Here is a 21,328-nt window from a genome sequence, read left to right as displayed (position 1 = left end):
CAAATTAAACCAAACCAAAGCAATTACCGGTATTACAAAAATATACAATGCAACCATCAATACAAATTGGAAATCAATACAATAGTAATAAATATATACTGGTAGCAATACTGTAATTGAATACTGATGATGGATGTTCCTATCCACTCAACCACTCTGAGGAGTTTTCTTTCTTTTTTTTACAGTCAAGTGGTATATAAATTTTATTAAATAAATAAATGAGTAAGTAAGTAGCAAACCTCCCCTTCATATAATGCTGCTTTAAATGTATGGTGTTGAATGTGGCCCTAGTCTCCCTGCCTTCTACCTCTCAGCTCCATTGACACCAGCCACCACGGACACTCAGTTCAAACTTGACATACATGTGGATCTCGCTATTGGTTCCATTCCTTGTTCCTTTAAAATATGACCTGGCATCATGTTTTAATTGGACCCTGGATTTCTCTTTCAGCAAGAAAAAGGAATAATCTTTCAGCTGGTATTCTTGACTTAACTGAAAGGTACATGCCCTTTTAGCACACAAAAAAGCAATGAAAAGCATGAAGGATACCAGCCCAGTTTCTGCTGTCAGGCTTAGTAAAGCATCCTCCTTTACTATTGGCTAGGAACAGAGGAAGGCAACCAGAGGAGTGATCTCACCTCCCTCTACCCCCAGGGTCTGAAAGCTCATTGCTTCCATAGCAGGCACAGCCTCCTGCCATGCCAGCTTGGTGTGGACTTCAGTCAAAGGGCAGGGAGCCCAGTCTAGCCTGCTAAGAGCTGGAACCGTTAAAGGGATTTCGGAGCAAATTAAAGTTAATTGTGATTTTCCAGTTAGTTAAATATTGGCTTGATCCTGGAATGGATGGAGGTGTTGAAAGTGGCTAGCAATTAACTCCAAGGAGCGGAGTCTGCATCTGTCCAAACCTGGACACAAAAGGCATTAGAATTGCTTTAATTCCTTCCCTTTTCAGTCAAAATGTTAGTCATGGGTTGTATCTACAGTAGCGTTGAGTAGTGCATCCCATCAGTGCAAAAAATCCTGCTTGCTCAATGGGACTTGGCCCGCCTCCCCGTTCATGCCTCCAACCCTTCAGACTAGATTTGGGGAGGACATGGAGTGGGAAGGAGAGGAGGGGGGGAGTCCTGTTGCAGAAATCCTTGCGTTGATGGGATGTGTTAGTTGGATACTGCCCCATATGTCACAAGGGGCCACCAGTTGGAATGTTGCTGAATAGATTGGTGCTACTGCGATAAGCATCTTTTGACTGCTTAAATGCTGGGCCAGCATCAAATATTAACACTATTTGATATTACATGACAACTACTGAATGCTATCTAATATTAACTATGATTGCATGTCAGCTGTAAAAAATAACTTGCAAGATATCCTTGCGTGGCAGCAGTCGAGCACTGTTGAGTACGGAATACCATGTTGTATCAAGTATCAAACATTATCCTGGTATCAAATAGTGAAGCGAATATTGTATGTAAAATATAGATTTCCAATCCTGAGTAAGTATCTGGCAAACGATAAGGGTATTCCAAGAATATCTTCAATATGTTCAAAGTTCGCAGAGCAAAATATTGTGGTGAATAGTTGGGAGCATATTCATTTGGGCTCTTAAGACTAATGAATTGATAGGCTTGCTTTGTGCAGAGGGTTAAGTTAGACAGTGTTTTTGTTCCACAGCTGACTCTGTGATGTTAGTAAACTCATTTTTTAAAAATGCAATTTGTCTGTGATCAAATATAATCAAAGTTGCATTTGTCTCATCCTGATCAAAGGTTTGAACCTTCTTGTTCTGGTATGAAGTATTCAAAACCATATTTGTTGTAGTCTCAGCTTTCTTTCTAAAAACCATGCTAAACCTGCTCACTGGGCCATTGGGTCAATGTGCCCACAAGCTCAACATTTTGCTGGCAGAATCCCGGAGAAGTGTATTGCTATTGGCTGGCCCAAACCCAAGGGATGAGCTTCAAACACCTCTGAGGGTCAAACTACTTCTGTTGTGTGGTTAGCAAACATATCTTTTAAAATAATAATAATAATAATAATAATAATATAATAATAATAATTCAGTTTGGTTTTCTTAATATAACAAAAGAACAACAAAAACATGAACATTTGCAGAAATAAGTAAATAAGTAAATAATAAATAAATGCCCCTCCCCACTTGGCTCTTTGTCATCACCATAGCTTCCTGTTTTGAAAGCCTGAGCATCTAACACCTCCATGTGTTTCTGAACCTGTAGGTGCCTTCTTCATCCCCTACCTCATCTTCCTTTTCACCTGCGGGATCCCAGTATTCTTCCTGGAGACGGCACTTGGGCAGTACACCAGCCAAGGAGGTGTCACTTCCTGGCGGAGGCTTTGCCCTCTCTTTGAAGGTGAGTTGGGTATGATGGGCCCAGCTTGTTTGCTAGAAAGTCTGTACCACCTTTTGCACTAAAGGAGCTATCTTACACAGGGCATCAACATGGATTGGACCCTCTGCCTGGCTTCCAAAAGGGGGCACATATTTGCATAACATTTCCATACACTTTGTATCACGTGAAGATCTTTATGCCCTGTGGCAGGTGGGGTGGAGGGCGCTAGCATGAATCAGAGGCCACGCTCAAGTAAATAAGATGTCTGATGGACAGACAGAATGTGAACAGGTAAATCCTTTGCCTCCCTGCACACCCACAAGATTCAGCTGGGGTGTCAGCATTCACATGCAGGTGTCAACATTTGCCCAGTTTTGGATGTTGGCTGCAGCATTAGCATCAGATCATCGTGCATCGGCACTATTTTGGGTTTTAAACGACTGTGTCTCTTGCAACAGCAGCACCGCTGCTTCTTGAAGCTTGAGAGTGATACCTGTCAGTGGAAAATGCAAATGCCCCTCAGTTGTGACAAAGATCACTGTTGTGGAGGCAACAGAGTATGGCTGAGGTGACTGCAGGAATCTCAATTTTTATAAAAGAGGAAAATTAACATGATGAAAAGGGAAAACAAGCTCAGGTTGCACATTAGCTGAAAGAAAATGTTAAATGAGGATGTTTACTGATTACAAGAAAGGATCTACCAGGTTGGGGGAAATTGTATAAATGCAGTGCCAATCAGCATGGGTTGGGTGCTAATCAAAGATCTTCCTTCTTTTTTTTTGTTTTGCTCTGTAAAATGCTTGCTTATGTCTACTTTTGATGTTTTTATGTTTGTTTTAAATCAAAGATTCCCTCACTCTCTTCCGGCTGGGGTAAGGTCTGTTGGGAATCTGAGATGAGATACCCACACAGCGGAAGTTGCCTCCAGGTCCAGTCGCCACACAGAGGCAGCTTAGAGCCCCAAATAGTCTACTGCTGCAGAAGATAAAGCTTCAGTAATACAGTTCTGGATGCTGAGAAATATATATACAGGATGTAGCATATACAGCTACAGACACATACAAGTACAAAGCATATCTGTTGCTCCAGCAATTCAAGACGTAACGCCGACTCCCTTCACAAGACTGACCCGGACACACAACACACCCTGGCACAGATGAGCTGGCATGCATCAATCCCTTGCATAGACGGCCCTGGGCCATTGCCATAGCAACTGGCTTGGCTGGCCTTGCACCTCTGGCCTTTTCTAATATATAGGGTGATTTGTGCTCATGTAGGAAATTAACACCTTCCTCATGCCCAGTTCCTCCAACAAGGGCTGCCGTGCCAAAACTAAGACATAAGGCACACTTTGGAACTAGTGTAAAGTAACAGAGAAAAGGGGGAGCCTCTACTTGTTTTCCTGTAGAATTATAAGATTCTAGAATATATGACACCTAGGAAATGTACAGTGCATAAACAGGTGCAGGGAAAATTTAAAAAGTTAAGTGGAAATTAAACCAAGGGGAAGACATGGTGAATGAAAAGAACACCCAGAATGTTGAATGGAGCACCTGAGAAAATGGGAAAGAAAAGTTGATGTATCCTGCAATGAGAATGCATGCCCTATGGGGATTTTATGAAAATTATGGATTAGGGCAGGTGTCTCTAATCAGCCTCAGCCAGCATGGCAAATAGCCTGTTCTGAATTCCATATCCTTCAGATTCAGTGGATGACACCCCCTTCCCCAAGTTCTAGTATAATGGAGCACTTCACTTTCTGATCAGATGTTTGCATGATTTCAAGGTTACTCAGAATCTGGATCAAATGGAAAGTTGAGGCTAAAAGGTTCCTGGGTCGTTAGGGACTCTTGATTTATTTCTGCTTCATTCCAGGACAAATTACTGTGTTAATCACAGCCTGGCAGTTAGCTCAGGTAGGTAGAAGTGGATGGAGTTCATTGTTCGCTGTAACATCGTAAGCAAAGGGCTGCTGGAATTTCTTGCCCATGTCAACAAAGGCAGTTGTTTCATTGCAATCAACAACTGATAGCCAGCTGACTTTAGCAAAGGGAACTTCAAGTCCTGGGGGCCAAGTGCAGTCCTCCAGAGGATTTAATTTGTCCCTCAGGCCTCTCCTCAGGCAACACACCACCCCAAGGGGCCAGACACTCCTTTGCCTGGCTGGAATGAACGCTTGAACCCTTTGTTTTCATGGAAGGAGAATGGAGACGGGTGTTATATGGTGCGTAAGTGCGTGCGCTTGTGCTTGTGTATAGAAACCACTGGTGGCTTGCCGACCACTGGGATGCAACCCAGGGCAAATCTACTATGAAATTTAAGAATCTTAAGTTTCAGAGCCTATAACCCCAGAGGGGCCCCAGAGGCAACTTAATTCATGCATGTATATAACATTTCCCTAATTCTCATCACCTCCCAAGAACCTGAAAACGACAAGGCATGAGAAATATTTATTTACTGCAGCGACTTTGACATGTGAGATAATCCAGTATAGCAATTTTAATCAAGATCTGAGATGTCGTAGTCATTATTATTACTATTATTAAAATAATTGTGGGGATCTCTCGTGGAACAACCCCACTGAAGAAGATAACCAAATGGTTAACGAGACCTCCTTGCTGGTTGCAAAGGGGGGCCCATAACAGTTCGAGCTTCTGGGCACCTCAAATGTAGGTTCAACCCTGAAAAAACAAAACCACCCTGGCTTTATTACCCCAATTAATTTTCTTAAAATCCCCTCCCTGTTTCTTTTGTTCACTCTGCAGGAATTGGTTATGCTTCCCAGGTGATTGTTGTACTACTTAATTTCTATTACATTATTGTTCTGGCCTGGGCCTTATTTTACCTCTTCAGCTCATTCACCATAGACCTTCCATGGGGCAGCTGTGATCATGAGTGGAACACAGGTAATCTGGAGTCCCTCCCTTGCTGTTCTGTAAGATGCTTAGTATTACTTTGTACTGACCCCCCCCCCCTCTAGCAATAACCATCTACAGTACTTCATTTTCCGTCGATCCACATGGCCACGTTCTTACTCTTCTGCCCCTCCTTCCCTGTAGGAGGCCAACGCAGCATATGCCCTCTGTGTGCACTAAACACAAACAAACTTTTGCCCACCTTTGGCAAGGCAGTACAGGCTGCCTTGTCTTGCCTTCTCTCCATTACATATGGACATGGATATTGTTGCAGATGACGGGCTGAAATTTAGCCCTAGCCCCACACAGGATTGGTATCGTGGGGGGGGGGGAGGGAGAGGGGAAACCACCTCTGAACTAACTGTTCAGTCCTGAACTTCATGGGCTCTGGAAGAAGAAGAAGAAGAAGAAGAAGAAGAAGAAGAAGAAGAAGAAGAAGAAGAATTTGGATTTGATATCCTGCTTGATCGCTACCTGAAGAAGTCTCAAAGCAGCTAACATTCTCCTTTCCCTTCCTCCCCCACAACAAACACTCTGTGAGGTGAGTGGGGCTGAGAAACTTCACATAAGTGTGACTAGCCCAAGGTCACCCAGCAGCTGCATGTGGAGAAGCGGAGACGCGAACTCGGTTCACCAGATTACGAGACTACCGCTCTTAACCACTACACCACACTGGTGTAGTGGCCAGTCAATCAAGAGTAGCCAGTCTTGTCTAGGAAAGAACTTGCCTCATCCTTTTCATACACATATAGGCTTGGATGCCCAGTCACACTCATGAACAGCTATCTCAATCAGGTTTGGACCCAAACTTTGAGGTCAGTGGGTTCGGCATGATGCTGGTGTTGAGCACCTCACCACATGCTCACCATCCTCATCGCATCCCAGAAGTGCTTCAGTGGTAGATGGGCCCCACTTTGCTGGATACTGATCCCAGGCCTGCTCTCTGTAGGATCCTAGTCTCATGTGACACAGACTCTTTCTTTCCTGAGCATCCTATTGAGTTCTGAAGTTTTATTCCTGGTCTCCCCCCCCTTTTTTAGGAAAGTGGATTAGTTGCATTTTGTGGGGATGTCTTCCAATTGTATGTTTTCAGTTTCTGTCACTTGGGCCTGTCTTACAGAGAACTGTGTGGAATTCCAGAAGACAAACACTTCCCTAAATGTGTCGGCCGAAAATGCCACCTCTCCTGTTATAGAGTTTTGGGAGTAAGTGAAGATTCCTCCATTTTCAGGTTCGGTTTCCGCAGCTATGACCAACCACCAGCCGCAGGAGTCTTCTTCTGTTGGACGTGCAAAGTCTAAAGATCTCAATAGCTCGCATTGCTACCTGAGAAAAGCATGAACTATGGGAATGGAATCTTGGTCTCTGAGCACCTTAACTCTTAATTTGTGATTTAAATCAGTTAAGTTCTGCACAAAGCAGAGCGTAAATCTGGCCTTGGGTTTCTTGTCTATTCCTCATCTTTTCCATATTTTTAAAATGAACTATGCAAATTTCAATGCATACCTTACCTGTAGGATGTATGTCTGCACCTTTGTACCTACCCAACAATGAACCCCCTCCTCCTGATTCCAGGCACAAAAGCAATAATGGTTGTTTGCTGCCTTCTCATAGATCGATTGTACAAATACATAAATATAGATTTGTATATAAAATGGAAGAAGCAGTAAAGGAGGTGTCAGGAGAGGGCTGGCACTGGAAATGACTCAGGAGCACATAATGTACGCTCCAGCACAGTGAGCACATGGCACCTGTCTGGTTTCAGAAGCAGTGCAGGAGTGGCGCTTTTTCGTAATCTAATCCTGTTTTCCCTCCACACATGCATTTACACCTCTGCACTCCTTTACCAGAGAGGACAATTAGGTCATTTCCATAGAAACCGCCCTTGCGTCTTCCTTTCTGAAATCAACTCTCTGCGTCAAATACTTGGAGGTTATTCAAACACCCAACACAAAAACCCACAAAGGAGCACTGTAAGAGTGTGGCATCTTTGGGGAGAAAATGTGTTTCAACGCATCATGACACTAGATGTTTGTCAGGTTTGTGGCCCTGCCCACCTGTCAAAATTGACCTGTGGGGTGGCAGGAGATAACGTTCTGGGCCACCGGGCCAGAACCGCCCCCCCCACTCCTGCCCTTCATCAACAAACAAAGAGCTATCACGTATATATGCCCTTGTTTTGAAGCATATGACAATGAATTCCTTAATGGATGCACAAAGAGGGAACTGCTCCATTTACGTGCTTGCTGTCACCTGCAGCTGTGCAAAGTCAGAATTGACCAGGGCTCCAAACCAGTCAAAAAGGACACTGTGTGTGGGCAGAGCATGTATTGGGCATGCAGGTGTGCTCTAGGTTCACCCCCTCCTCAGAAACCCTGATGATCAGTATGGGGACTTGCTAGAATAGGTTAAATCTCTGTAAATTCGCAGGCTACCAAAACATCAGGTTGGGGTTCCATAATCCAGTGGGATTATGACTTTTGACTTGGGCGACAAAATAACTTGACTGGCCTTGTGTATTGCTCTTCATTTTTACCTGGCAGGTGTGAGGCTGAGGCTATTTGCCTCAGGCCGCAACATGGCTTGGAGTGGTCCAGCTCCTCCTGAGGTTCCCATGGAAACCCTCCACGACATTGCGAGGGGGCACCATGTGCAAAACAGTATATTCTGGGGAAAGTGGCCAGGCTGGGAGATGTTACAAAGTGTACCCAGAAGAAATCAAGCCAGGGTCTGTTTCTTCCGCAGGAGAAGAGTACTCAACATTTCTGACGGCATAGAGCACTTGGGAGGTGTGCGGTGGGAACTGGCTCTCTGTCTCCTGCTGGCCTGGATCATCTGCTACTTCTGCATCTGGAAAGGAGTCAAGTCCACAGGCAAGGTGGGCATATTTTATTTCTCTCTCTCGCTTCCTGCCATCACAATACAAACTACTTGTAGCCCTCTGCAGCTGATGGGCTTAACAGCATGTTACAGTACATTAGTTGCGTGGCTATTAACCACATCAAGGAATTTAAATACACCACCCAGGAGAGGGTGGCATCAATTATACATGAGCAGGATGCCAAGTTATGGAAAGATTGCCACTTGTACAGTGGTACCTCGGGTTACAGATGCTTCAGGTTACAGATGCTTCAGGTTACAGACTCTGCTAACCCAGAAATAGAACCTTGGGTTAAGAACTTTACTTCAGGATGAGAACAGAAATTGCGCGGCGGCAATGGGAAGCCCCATTAGCTAAAGTGGTGCTTCAGGTTAAGAACAGTTTCAGGTTAAGAACGGACCTCCAGAACGAATTAAGTTCTTGACCCGAGGTACCACTGTAACTATTTTTCCTGTGTGAGTGACAGGCAGAAATTCAACTTGGGCAGCTTTTCCTAGAATGCAAACATAAGAACAGAAGAGGAGCCTGTTGGGTCAATCCAATGGCCTATATAGTCCAGCCTCCTCTTCTCACAGTGGCCAACTAGATCCTGCAAGCAGAACCTGAGCACAACAGCACTCTTCTTGCCTGTGATTCCCAGCAACTGCTATTCAGAGGCATACTGTGTCAGGCAGTGGAGGTGGAACACAGCCATTGAAGCTGGTAGCCTTGTCCTCCATGAATTTGTCCTGTCCTCTTTTGAAGATATAAAGATAGTGGGAGGCAGGAGGCAACGCCTGATATGACTTGGCTGCTGAACAAAGCCAGCAATTAAAAGGCATGGAGCTTATCTCAGCAAAAAGTGGTGCTAACTGGGTCCTTGGAAGGGGGGGGGGGGGCTCTTTAGGATGTTTCCCATCCCCTGTGGAAGTCTACCATGCAACATTCACATGCAAGGGAAGCTATGCCAGCTCTTTCATTAGACAGAAGTCATTGGGGTGGGAGCCCATGCACAACCCTGCTACTTATCATTTAGTATCATACTTATTTTGCCCCAAGAAAGTGCTTTATGCTCTGCAGGGGAAAACATGCAGGCACCTCACAATGACCTCAGTGTTTTGCAGCCTTACGAAAAGCCTAGTCTCTGCTGGTTTCCTGTGTCTCCATGTATGCAGTAACAGTTGGTTGTGTGCAGTACTGTACTGTACTGGACTCAAGGCAGGCCATCACAGGTGCTCAAAACAGGAGGATGTTGCCGAAAACCAACATGGAAAAGCTGCCCCCTCCCTGGTGTGTACTATGCATTAACGTGATTACGAGTTGGCCTCTCAACCGTTCCGTCTCGTCTGCCTCCATCTCGGTTTTCACAATATGTCGCTGTCATTTGGCGGTGCTCATTAGTGTGTTTTTAATACACTCCCCTGAGCCATTCCCAGCCAGCTTTCTGTTTTCACTTCCATCTGTTCTTAAACTTCAAAATCATGAGGAGACCGTCTTTTCCCGATAAGGTGCAAACCACAGCGTGGTTATTGGGCCAGATGGAATCAACACATGCGTGGCAAAGGTTTCCGTATTATTTTCCTCCGCTGCAAAATGAAATGAGAGTCTGCCTTGAGCCTTGACACTGTGATGAGAGACAGAGCCTTATCAGCAGGCTTCTGCCAAGCTCCCCGCTGCCACAACACCCCCAATAATGAAATGGAGATTTGTTTGTTTGTTTATTTGTTTGTTAAATGTATATCCCGCCCTTCCTCCCAGGGTGACAAACAACAGCTGATGAAACACTAAAGACATCTTAAAAACAATTCCAAAGCAGACACAGACTGTGAACGTTCTCTGCTTGAAAGTCTTGTTGGCAGATGAGAGTCTTCATGAGGCACCTTCAGGGGAGGGTATTCCAAAGGGTAGGGGGGTCAAAACACTAAAGGCCTGATTCTCCTATTGTGTGGAAACAGTGCTTTTTTTCTGGTGCTATTGAATGGTACGCAGTACCGGCACCTTTCCCCCTCCCCCTTTCAAATCTTGAAATAAGGTAGATAGAGGGTGGGGAGAGCAAGCAGGCAACCGTGACTAAAAGGGGGATTGCGAAAAGCAGGAGGCTGAGGCGGCGAGGAAAAGGAGGCCCTTGTTCAGAGCTGTAGTTGCTACTCTCAGTTGACAGGTTGCACCATTTCCCCTCAGCCGGCCCACAATGGCGCTATCTCCCCCTAGACGTGCCTTATAAGCCGCTGCCTTGCTGCGCGGCAAGCGGACGGGCTAGTGTGAGCACCTCTTCCCTTCTGTGTTTGCTCGCTCTTTTCAGAAGGAGAAGGTGGGATGCTGGGTGGGTGTGAAGAACAGATGGGGCAAGGGGGGGGTAGGTTGAAGAACGGGGAGGGGACATGCAAAATGGGGCTTTAATTGGTAATTGGGAGGGAACAGGAGACAGTGTGTGTGTTAGAGAAAATGGGGCTGCGGAAGAGGAAAGCACTGTGTGGAACAGATCTCAGATGGAGTGGGAAGAGAGATCCAGAAGGGCGTTGGAGGACTGCCATGTGTGTGCTCTACCTTGTTGCTCTTTGGGCATGGTAGAAGATGCTGCTCCATCTCCAGACAGAGTCAGCTGCCAGGCTGGATGCCTTCCGTACATGGAACCAGGGAGGAGATGCCATCTTGTGTTTTGTCTCAGGCAGCAAACTGTATTGGGCTGGCCCTGCTTGGAATGTAGAAAAATAAGACCAAACATGCTGATGGATAACTGATGTAGTGGGGAAAAAACCCATGTCTTGTGAAGCATATGCTATGTGAAAGCAAAGCTGGCATGCGACACAGAAACTCCGAAGAGAAGATCTAAGAATGGAAACTGTGAAAATATGAAGTCTTCTGCACACATTCTCTGAATGGAGAGAGGCTGTTTACATTTTGCCTAGATGCACTGCCCAGAGAACTTTGCTATGGAGAGGTGTGCAGATATTGAATAAGTAAAATAAGCAACTGTTAGTAATGAAAAACTGTTGGTAACTAACTAGAACAAATATGGATAAACTATGGCCCTCCTAGATGTTGTCAGATTATAACTCCCTTTAAATCAGCCCAGATTAGCTCAATGGTCAGGGATGATGGAAGTTGTAGTCCCACAACTTTTAATGGGCCACCAGTCCCACAGCCTTCTATATGCAATGCCACAACATGCTCTGGACTGAGCTATGGCCCTTCCCTATTCAGGAAAACCAAAAGAGCAATAATAAATTTACCATTCAATGCTTAAATTGTCTACAATTCCATTTTGTTCCACATTCCCTCCCACTGCTAATGTTTGTTGTTCAATTTCTCCTTAACATTTCAGCTGTCTTGTTTCATTCTTGGGAGGTATCTCTGCGTTCATATTTTATGTCAATATAATAGAGTGCAAATGGATCTCCTTGTCTGGAATAATCTGGAAATGATCTAGGAATATCTCTTAAACTTCGGCTCATTAAGATAAACACAAAATTTGCATTGAGCTCCAAATGACCAAAAAACAACCCTGGCTTGGCTTCTCTCCCAACACATGCTGGGCTCCTGTTGTGTGAGGAAATGAACATGATGAAAGTGTTCTCTTACAGCTTTGGAAGGCCCAAGAGGTCAAGGAAGGATTAAGGTAGGACAGGAAAAACACCCTTTCTAAAGGCATGTACACAGGTGCTTATTCTGTGATCCCTGTAGCCCACTTTCTTTGGGAAACATTGGTCTGTGTTATGACTACCTCTCTGTAGCTGATTCACAACCAGTGGCTATGGTCTTGAGGCCAGTGCTACTCAAAAGTGGTGGTCCATGAACCAGCGCTGGTTCGCAAGCCATCTGCTGCCCATCTGATTGAACTCCACCACAGCCAAGGTTGAGTGGGATGCTTGAGGGACCAAATACAGTACCGGCCCTTGGCATATTGGGGCAGGGTAAATTGTTGGTTCACTGCATTGTTTGAGAAACCCGGAAGTAAGCACCTGGTTGTGATAGGAATATTCTGGGAGCAGAATTTGTGAGAGGACCTCAGCAGCTACGGGGGAGTTGTGGTTAAGGAGATGTTGGTAGTGTTCTTTCCAGCACTGTGCAATAGCTTCTTTATCTTTTAGAAGTGTGGTACCATCTGCTGAGCGTAGAGGGCATATGCCATAATTTATTGGCCCATAGATGGTCTTTGTGGCTTTAAAGAAACTCCGTGCATCATGAGTGTCGAAGACAGGTGAACTAATATCAGTGTACTGGATGAAGCAAAGATCACCAGTGTTGAAGCAATGATTATTCAACATCAACTTCGTTGGACTGGTCATGTTGTGCGGATGCCTGATTATCGTCTTCCAAAGCATCTACTCTATTCCGAACATAAAAATGGAAAGCGTAGTGCTGGTGGTCAACAAAAGAGGTTTAAAGACTGTCTCAAGGCAAATCTTTAAAAAGTAGTATAAACACTGACAACTGGGAAACACTGGCCTGCGAGCGCTCCAATTGGAGAACAGCCTTGACCAAAGGTGTCATGGTCTTTGAAGACACTCAAACTCAGGACACAAGGGAGAAATGTGCTAAGAGGAAGGCACGCTTGGCAAATCTACACCGTAATCAACTCCAGCCCATGAACCAATGTCCCCACTGTGGAAGGACGTGTGGGTCCAGAATTGGCCTCCACAGTCACTTAGGGACTCACTGCTAAAACCATGTTTATGGAAGGCAATCTTACTTGGCTACGAGTGATCACCAAAGAAAAGAAGATTATGGAAGCAAAAGTGCTGGCCTTTTCCATGAATGCTTCCTGTATTTTTAGTTTGGATTTGTAAGAGCCAAACTAGATGTGATGCAGCAGCTGCATGATTCATGGAAGATAAGTCTGTCAATGTCTGTTAGTCATGACAAGTGGGACTGGACCTGCAACATTAATGTTGCAGTACAGAGTGCTCCTGCTGTTCAGGGTTCAAGCCAATAAGTTATGCCATCTTCTAAGGGATGCTTTTATTTCCCACGGCTGATGGCTGTCTGGTTCTCTCCCCTACAACTAGCATTCCATGCATACACATCTCAGTCCTCATTGGGTGGTCTCTGCAGTTTCCTCAGACCTCCTGACACCTCCCTCTTGTCCCTGGAGGGTGCCATTTTGGCTACATAAAGACCAGTACTCAGAGAATCGAGTTCAGTATTAGTGTACATGACAGCTATAGGCAGCCTGCAGGATTCAGAGGCCCCTCTGAAATTACCAGTTGCTGAAGAAAGACAGGAGCAGGCTTTTGCCCTTAGCTTTGCAAGCCCAGTCTATTTGAAACCCCTTGTTGCTTTTAAGTCTTTTAAAAGAGTTGGGAGTTCTGATAATGGAGCTCCCACATAAGGATAAGTGTATCTGTCAGTTTTGGTTTCTCTCATTTCATATTTTCCAGTCTTGAGTTCAGTTCTCCATATTTCCACATCACTTTGCATTTTCGTTTAATAGTCATTGTGAGAATTCAACACTGTATTCGTCCTAATATAGACATGGTTTTTATGCAATTTTGCCTAATAACAGACATTTTTGCAAAACATATGCGGCTATTTCATGAACATGCACGACTTACCCTAATATTTGCATTTTTGTACATGTAACTTGGCTGGCGAACTGCAAATAGAGGCCGAAGGCCCAGCAAGCAGAGAATTTCCCTTTGCCCTTAACATGGGGCCAAGCGCCGCTATTGGTCAGGGTAACACACACGCTATTGGCCCAGGGTAACACACTCTAATTCCTGTCACCACTGGCCAATTGGGTGGCAGGAGGATGATCTGGCCTGCAATAGGCCGGTTCACAGAGGAGGCTTGGGGCCCGCCCAGAAAACTGCCTGCCTGAGAAGGGGCGAATGGACTTCTCCCACATCCCATGCCACTTAAAAAAAATAATGGTCTAAGTGGCTGTCTTAGGCCAGAGACAGATATTCGTGTTTTGGAGAGGTGCCATCATTGTCTGCGATGTGGCTGCTGGCTTTTTCCATTCCACCGGAGCAGGAGCTTCATGCGCTGAGCAGATGCATAAACTTGTCAGTGTTACAGGAAACACAAAGGTTGATATTTTGTCCCCTTCAATGGCATGGATGGAATAATTTGGCACTGATGATGCATGGACCAGATCCAAACAAAATCCTATCTGTTATAAAACAACGTGAGTCAAAGCACAATGTCTTTGATCGCAGTTGGTTTTTCATAGTCAAGCCAGTGTGAACAGTGCTCTAAAAATGCCAGGGCGGCGGGGGGGGGGGGAGGGAGGTCACAACTAAGCCGAACATCTGCTATCGTTTCATTGAACCAACAATGGTTGGATTTGGGCCAGTCGTTTACACCGGAGCAAATATTTTGCTGTTTTCAGGCACACAATCCCATCACAAATTCTTGTAGGAGTTGGGAAAAGGCTTTGTCATTGCAAGTGTGTGCCTATCTGGTGCTCAGTTAGGATTTGAAAGGTGCAGAGTCTGGGAATTGATGGAAATCTCCACTCCCTGCATGAGTTCGCATACACAGACCCTCCAAGTGTCCCTATTTTCCAGGGATGCTCCTGACTTAGAGAAGCCACCCTGATTTCTGATTTGATCCCAGAATGTCCCACTTTCCCTTAGGACGTCCCTATTTTCATTGGAGAAATGTTGGAGGGTATGGAGTTATCTGACCCTTGAGCCATCTGAATGCAATCCTGTATACAGAAGTTTTTAAAAATGTTTTATTATGTTTCTATATACGTTAGAAGCTGCCCAGAGTGGCTGAGGCAACCCAGTAAGATGTGGGGGATATAAATAGTAAAATTATTATTATGGAATATTTCCATCAGAGAAATGTTAGAGGGTATTGTGTAACATGGAGGAAGAAGGTGTTTGTCCATGGTTTGGGTGGAACCAGTTCCATAGGAGCAGTGAGCAAGTCCTTTTTGCCATGAGGAAAATTCATAATGAATAATTGGACTGGGAATGAATGGTTCTGAGCATATGTATGCAACATCTATAACAATTTTATTCATGCTTTCAATCCCCCTGGCTCCCCCTCAAAGAATCTAGTGAACTGTAGTTTGATGATAGCGCTGACTCTCTCTGTTAGGTAGCCCAAGAGTGGAAGCATACACACACAGACACACACACACACACACACACACACCAGAATTTGGGGAAGAAAAAATGACTAGGACACTGGTGTGGGTATACCTTCCATGTAGGCACTAGGTTTCAAAGGATGGGTGTGTTTCGGCTCACATATTGATTTGGAAAGTGACTTTAAAATGCCAAACCGAAACAAATTTCTTTCCCCAACCCTAAATCTCAGTGAATTTGACTTCCACATGCCTTCATTATTATTTTTTAATAAGGAGACCAGGAGGAGAATACTTGTGTGAAAGCAATTTTTGTTGTTGTTTCTGTCTGTATTCTACTGGGTGAGAGCATTAATGTGTCCTGCCCTGGTCTTTGGGGAGAAAGGTCCAGCTTAGGAGGGATTTATGCTGTTTCTAGGTTACAAACTGCAAATCCAAATAAATATAAAAGCTGGTTGTTTTGCTGTTGACGTTGTATGTGCGTTTTTCTAAAGGAGAAATGCAGATTCAGAGGAAGAGCATGGCTAGGATTCTTCCTTACTTATTTTGCTTATTTATTACATTTCCTCCAAGGAGCTTACAGAAGCGTAAATAAAAAGTTCCTCCCTCCCATTTTTTTATCCTCACAACCACCCTGTGAGGCAGGTTCAGCTGAGAGGGTGTGACTGGGCCAAAATCCCCTCATGGCTAAGGAGGCACTTGAACCTGCATCACACTAGTTCTCTCTCTCTCCAAACCCAGTTTTTATGTTCTAAGAAAGACATTAATTTGTGTTCTGTGATCAGTCACCACTGGAAGTTGTCAGATTCTTATGTCTACTATTTGAGTGACAAACCTATAAGTAGGTTAAGTGACTGTGTGCTTTTTAAATTGTGCATCCGTTTGCCAGCCTGGGTTCCTTGGAGGAAGGGCGAGTTATTTAAATCAATCAATCAATCAATCAATCAATCAATCAGTCAGTCAATCCTTGATCACTACAGCCTGTCGCTTCTTCAGCATCCAACCATTCCTTCTGCCATCCTCCCTCTGAGTACTCCTCAGTGTCCCACCACCTGGGACCACCTGGGCTCTGAGCCTTCCTCCTCTGGGGCTTCCCCATCTGGTACCACTCCTGTTATCTAGGGACTCAGCTAGATTGGTAAAGAAAAAGTGATGGATACCAGTTGTATATGCAATATAACATTGTGCCACCAGATGGCGCTGTAGAGTCCTGTTTTTCTCTACCTGTTTCCCCTGTTTAAATTTACAACGCGTTTAACTGAAATGCTTCTTTGACGTGTCTAGATCCAGCCACGGATTCAGCTATACAGCTGCAAATAAAACGTTTTAAGTGTGTTTTAAGTACAATATACAATGTGACGCTAGATGGCGATGATGAGCCCTATGGAAAATTCCATGTATTTTTTAAAAACACTTTTTTTTTGGGGGGGGGGGACATTTTCAGAACGGTTTTTATATGTGTGTGTATATTCCACCTTAGCCAGTTCCTGACGTGCTGTAAGATCTGGACTCCCTCTGTCTAAATTCAAGTGCAAATATTTGAATAAACCATATTTCTTAAAGGTACTGCATCTTCAAATATCCAATGCAGCACAGACCCTGCTTGAGGACCAAAACCCCTGGAATTCCATGCATGGCTTGGCAGGGATTAGGGTGGCCTGTAACAATATTCAATAACTGCCTCCCTCTCCCTTGATTCAATGTGATGGCAGGTCTATCTAAGGGAGGCTGCTGCGGCAGGCACTTCAGCTCAGGTGACCCACAAACTCTGTTCCAGCCCTGTTGTTTCAATTCAGAAATAAGTAAGAGGAAAATTTCCACTTGGATTGTTTCCAGAACCAAATAAAGCAAGGCGGGGGAACAGACTATGCTTTTGTTTTAGAGTCCCCATTGATATATTCAGTTTTCACCTGAACTGTTGTTTTGTTTTAACTTGGATTTTAGCGATCTTGAGATGGAAAAAATATTGAACAAAAAGATTCCCCCAGAAACTGCCGATTCCTTCATTCAGCAATTAAGTTGGTCTTCTCAATTACGTTAGTGGCAGTTACAATTGTCAGGGTTGAGTATTGGAGATTGGATTCAGTGCCCTTTGTTTTTATAAGCAGTTAAACACTTGCTGTAGTAGGAATGGAGAAACGGGCTAAAAATCCAACTGCATTTATTTATTAATTGCTTGGATACATATTGCAGACAAGTGCTGCTGCAGTCATATATTCTATTTAATAATGTGTTCTGTATCTGTGTATATTATATTCTCATGATCTTCATAGGGAATATGAATGTACCAGGAAATGACATGTGAGCTGCTACATGGAGATGTGGGGCAGCTGGAATAAGGAAAAATCCTCTAATATCTGGGTCATCCAGGATGTATTTGAGCCCTCCCAAGTCACCTTACCTTTCTGCATTCTCGATTTATATTCTTAGCTGTCACTTCTATGTATTCTGTTACACTTGAACAGCAGCAAAATTTGTAGAGTGACCCATTTGTTGTTATTTATTGCCTTTACATCCTACGTTTTCCTTCAAGTCGCTCAAGGAGAGCTTTGCCCCTCTCCAGATTATCCTCACAGCAACCCTGTGATTAAGGTTGGAGACTGTGAGAGACAGTGACTGGCCCTGGGTCACCCAGTGAGCTTTGTGTCTGAGGAGGGATTGAACCCTGCTCTCCCAGGTTTTAGTCCAGCATTCTAACCACTGGACCACATTTGCAGCTTTGACTGGAGGCCTGGATAAACAGAAATGTCCAGCTGCGATGGCAAAGTCTCCATTGCAGTGAGCTTTCAGATGGAACACATTCCTCCCTTGCTTCCACCATCCCATCCCTTATACGGTGGTACCTCGGGTTAAGAACTTAATTCGTTCTGGAGGTCCATTCTTAACCTGAAACTGTTCTTAGCCTGAGGTACCACTTTAGCTAATGGGGCCTCCTGCTGCCACTGTCACACGATTTCTGTTCTCATCCTGAAGCAAAGTTCTTAACCCGCGGTACTATTTCTGGGTTAGCAGAGTCTGTAACCTGAAGCGTCTGTAACCTGAAGCGTCTGTAACCCGAGGTACCACTGTAATGTTTGAAGGCTAAGCAGGCTTTGCTGTAGGTCTACTCGAAGCTCTGGTCACCTACCTGCCTAACCCAGCTGTTCTTCGCAGGAAATTGCTAATGCTGTGCCTGCGTTTTGTCCTCTTGCCAGGTGGTGTACTTCACTGCGACGTTCCCATACCTCATGCTAGTAGTTCTGCTGATCAGGGGTGTCTCGCTTCCTGGGGCATCTAAAGGGATCCTCTTCTACCTTTACCCAGACCTCACTCGGCTCAGTGATCCCCAGGTAAGCTGAGAGAAGCAAAGAGAGGCTTCCTTATCCTCGTGTATCCTTTTTGCGAATCTCTCTTATCCCCCACCTACCCACAACCTGCTTCCTTTATGTTTCTTTTTTCTCTGTCGCCTTTTAAGGATGCTTCCAGACAGGTGTGAGTTGTGGGATCGATGCTGCTCATGTATGCAGGTTGTTTGCAGCACCTGCAGCATCACTGGCATCAAAATGGCAGCCTTTAACCCTCCCCCCCCCGTTTAACCTGGATTTATCCTTTCTGCAGAAAATCTCATCAGATATATTTTTTTAAAATAACCTTGCTGCCAATGACCCTTTTAGGAACATACTGATCTGCCTTATACGGAACCAGACAAAAAGCAGAGGGTGTGTGTGACCCCAATAGAAGTAACAAAGAAAGGCAAACCTGATTGTGGGAACCTGATTAAGAACGATGTTGCTATAAATACGTGAAGGAATACAAGCCAAGGCCACTAAGTGCTAACAAACAAAGGCCGCTGTGTGAACTAAAACACTGCAATTTCCCAAACAATACAGAATATGTGGACAATGAAACAATTCTGCAAAGAAAACAGGAGGAGATCTCCAGGGCTGAACCTCCGTATTATTTTTTATTTCTTCAACAAATGGAGGATATGCATGGATGACAGCAATTAACCCATTTTTGCCTCAGTTTTTCTTTCTGGATTTTTCTCCTGCCCAAGGAAATCTCCTTGCTGCAAACCCTGTTGCAATTCTGCAGTGGCGTAGCGTGGGTTGTCAGCACCCGGGGCAAGGCAAGTAATTTGCGCCCCCTATCCCGTGGATTTTAGTAGGGGCAGAGAGCTGCGAGTGCGAGCGCACCCCCCCGATGTTGCTCCCGGTGCGGCCGGCCCCCCCTGCACCCCCACGCTACGCCACTGCAATTCTGTTATATGCTCCTGGGCAACAGAGGTGGTTGTGACTCCAAACACTGTGCCCCCCCCCAAACGAAGACTCTTCATTCATCAAGCAGGGCTGAAAATCCAGGTTTTATGTATACAGCTCTACAAGCCCCCACCTCTACCATGGGACTCTCCCCACACTGCACCTCCTCTCCAGCCACTGAACCTCCTCTTCCCAGGCTATGCCACAACCCTCAGTATGGTGCCCATAGATGACTTAGGTGGCAGTCACTTTTGTTTCTTAAAGGCAATGTTGTGCCACCTTTATGGGCCTTAGTGAGTGATAGCTTTTTCCGATGCTCAGGTGCTTAGAGTTTGCTGAGGGGCAACAACAAATGGTAAACAGATCTGGTGCATCTGTTCAGAAGCAGCTGCTGTAGCCTCTTTGGCCCCGCAAATGTTTCCCCCTCCTCGCCTCTCCTTTTCCCCTCAGTCACCAGTTTGCCTGGCTGAAAAGTTCCACTTTGCCCAACTGCCCTCTTTTAATCTCTTCAAGACAAGTTCCTCCATGTCAAATCCCGGTTCCAGCTGAGCTGCTGTACCAGCCTTTTTGTGTGGAGAAGGTGTCTACAAAGGAGATTAAGGGGGTGCCTGTTGGGGGGGGGGAAAGGTGAGCAAAACCCTTTGTAACCCCTTTAAACCCCTCCCAGGCCAGCCTGGAAGCTTTATTTTGACAGCATCAGTAGAGAAGTGCTATTCCTGGAGGGATAAGGCAATCAATGGCTACCAGCAATGATGGCTGTATTCTGCTTTCACGGCTGAAGGCACACTCCTCAAAATTATTCTCTGAATTTCAAAGGAGATATGGTTACCAAGACATTCTTTTCAGGTTTCAATGTTTTTCCAAAAATTCTCTGAAAACTTGGCCGCTGTATTGGATTCCAACAGTTGAAAATTTTGCAATATTTGATAGTTCACGCAAAGGGATGTCGAGTATTTGGCAGTACTGATAGCAGGTGGTGTAACACAGTTGTTTTCAAGCCTGTTACCTTCAGTGAGCGCAGCGGTGGAGGATTTTGTCACCCCCCTCTGGGATGATACCTGGGATGACCCCTCTGGGATGACCCCACCGCCCCCCTTCCTACACACTTTCCAAGGCAACATGTGCCAAATGCATGTCTGCTGCAACATTGCACACCGCAGAGGATTTTAGGATATGTTCCAGGCTGCGTGTTGCCTGCATTTGCACGTTGATATTTCAGCTTAATCGGCTGAGATGCGGATGTGCATCATGTGCCCACATGCATCCCTTTGCTGTCACTGTCATCTTTCCTTTGCATGGACCAGGAAAGGTTCCTTCAGCCACAGTTTCCTGTAACATGCAGATGGAGAAACTAGGGCAAATGGCTTCTAAGCAAAGCAGAATATGAAGCCATGCTTTAAAGTGGGCTTGCAGATATTGGTTTATTTGGCAGCCATTCACTATAATTCTGGGTTCAAATGTAATGAAAAGCTGTAGTTAATTACGGCTTCCTGGCTTATATAATACCTTCCAACTTTTTCCGATGCAAAACCGGAATGCAGGTCTTTGGGTTATGCTTCCGGGTGAGTCACATGAACTGCACCTTGCTCCTGCCCTGATAAATGTGCTATTTTGGAAGGGGTGGGGTGAGATTGTGGCCCTGGGAAAAGTGTAATGCTTTTTCATGAAACACCTGGGATTCACCACACAAACAGTTTTGTAATCAGAGCGAAAGTGGCATTGTGGAAACCGCATCAAATCGCAGTATTTCAGAAGAAGCCAGAGGATTGAGAGTAATTGTGGATAACATCATTTGTACATGGATTCAAAGGTGTGAAAATGGACTAAAGCCGGACAAAAGGCTAATGTGTGACAGGTAGACCTCACTTGACACAGCAGCAAGCAGATCAGCTTCCCTTTTTGCTACCTACTTAATTTTACTGTT

At 44.9% G+C, this 21,328-nt stretch overlaps 1 protein-coding gene across 2 annotated transcripts in view; it reads left to right on the top strand.

Annotated features, from left to right (window-relative positions):
• LOC310658937 (sodium- and chloride-dependent GABA transporter 2-like) overlaps window positions 1–21,328 on the top strand; it is a 44,784-nt gene that overhangs the window by 11,601 nt on the left and 11,855 nt on the right. For both annotated transcript variants that reach the window (XM_083401494.1, XM_083401495.1), the window contains exons 3-7: window positions 2,236–2,370; window positions 5,115–5,255; window positions 6,385–6,469; window positions 8,010–8,142; window positions 18,361–18,495. In XM_083401494.1, coding sequence (XP_083257620.1) covers window positions 2,236–2,370; window positions 5,115–5,255; window positions 6,385–6,469; window positions 8,010–8,142; window positions 18,361–18,495 — 629 coding nt within the window. The remainder of the gene's footprint in view (window positions 1–2,235; window positions 2,371–5,114; window positions 5,256–6,384; window positions 6,470–8,009; window positions 8,143–18,360; window positions 18,496–21,328) is intronic.

This window comes from Podarcis tiliguerta (assembly GCF_965153285.1).
Source record: "Podarcis tiliguerta genome assembly, chromosome: 10".
Classification (NCBI taxonomy): Eukaryota; Metazoa; Chordata; class Lepidosauria; order Squamata; family Lacertidae; genus Podarcis; species Podarcis tiliguerta.
This window is presented reverse-complemented; position numbering and strand designations above follow the sequence as displayed.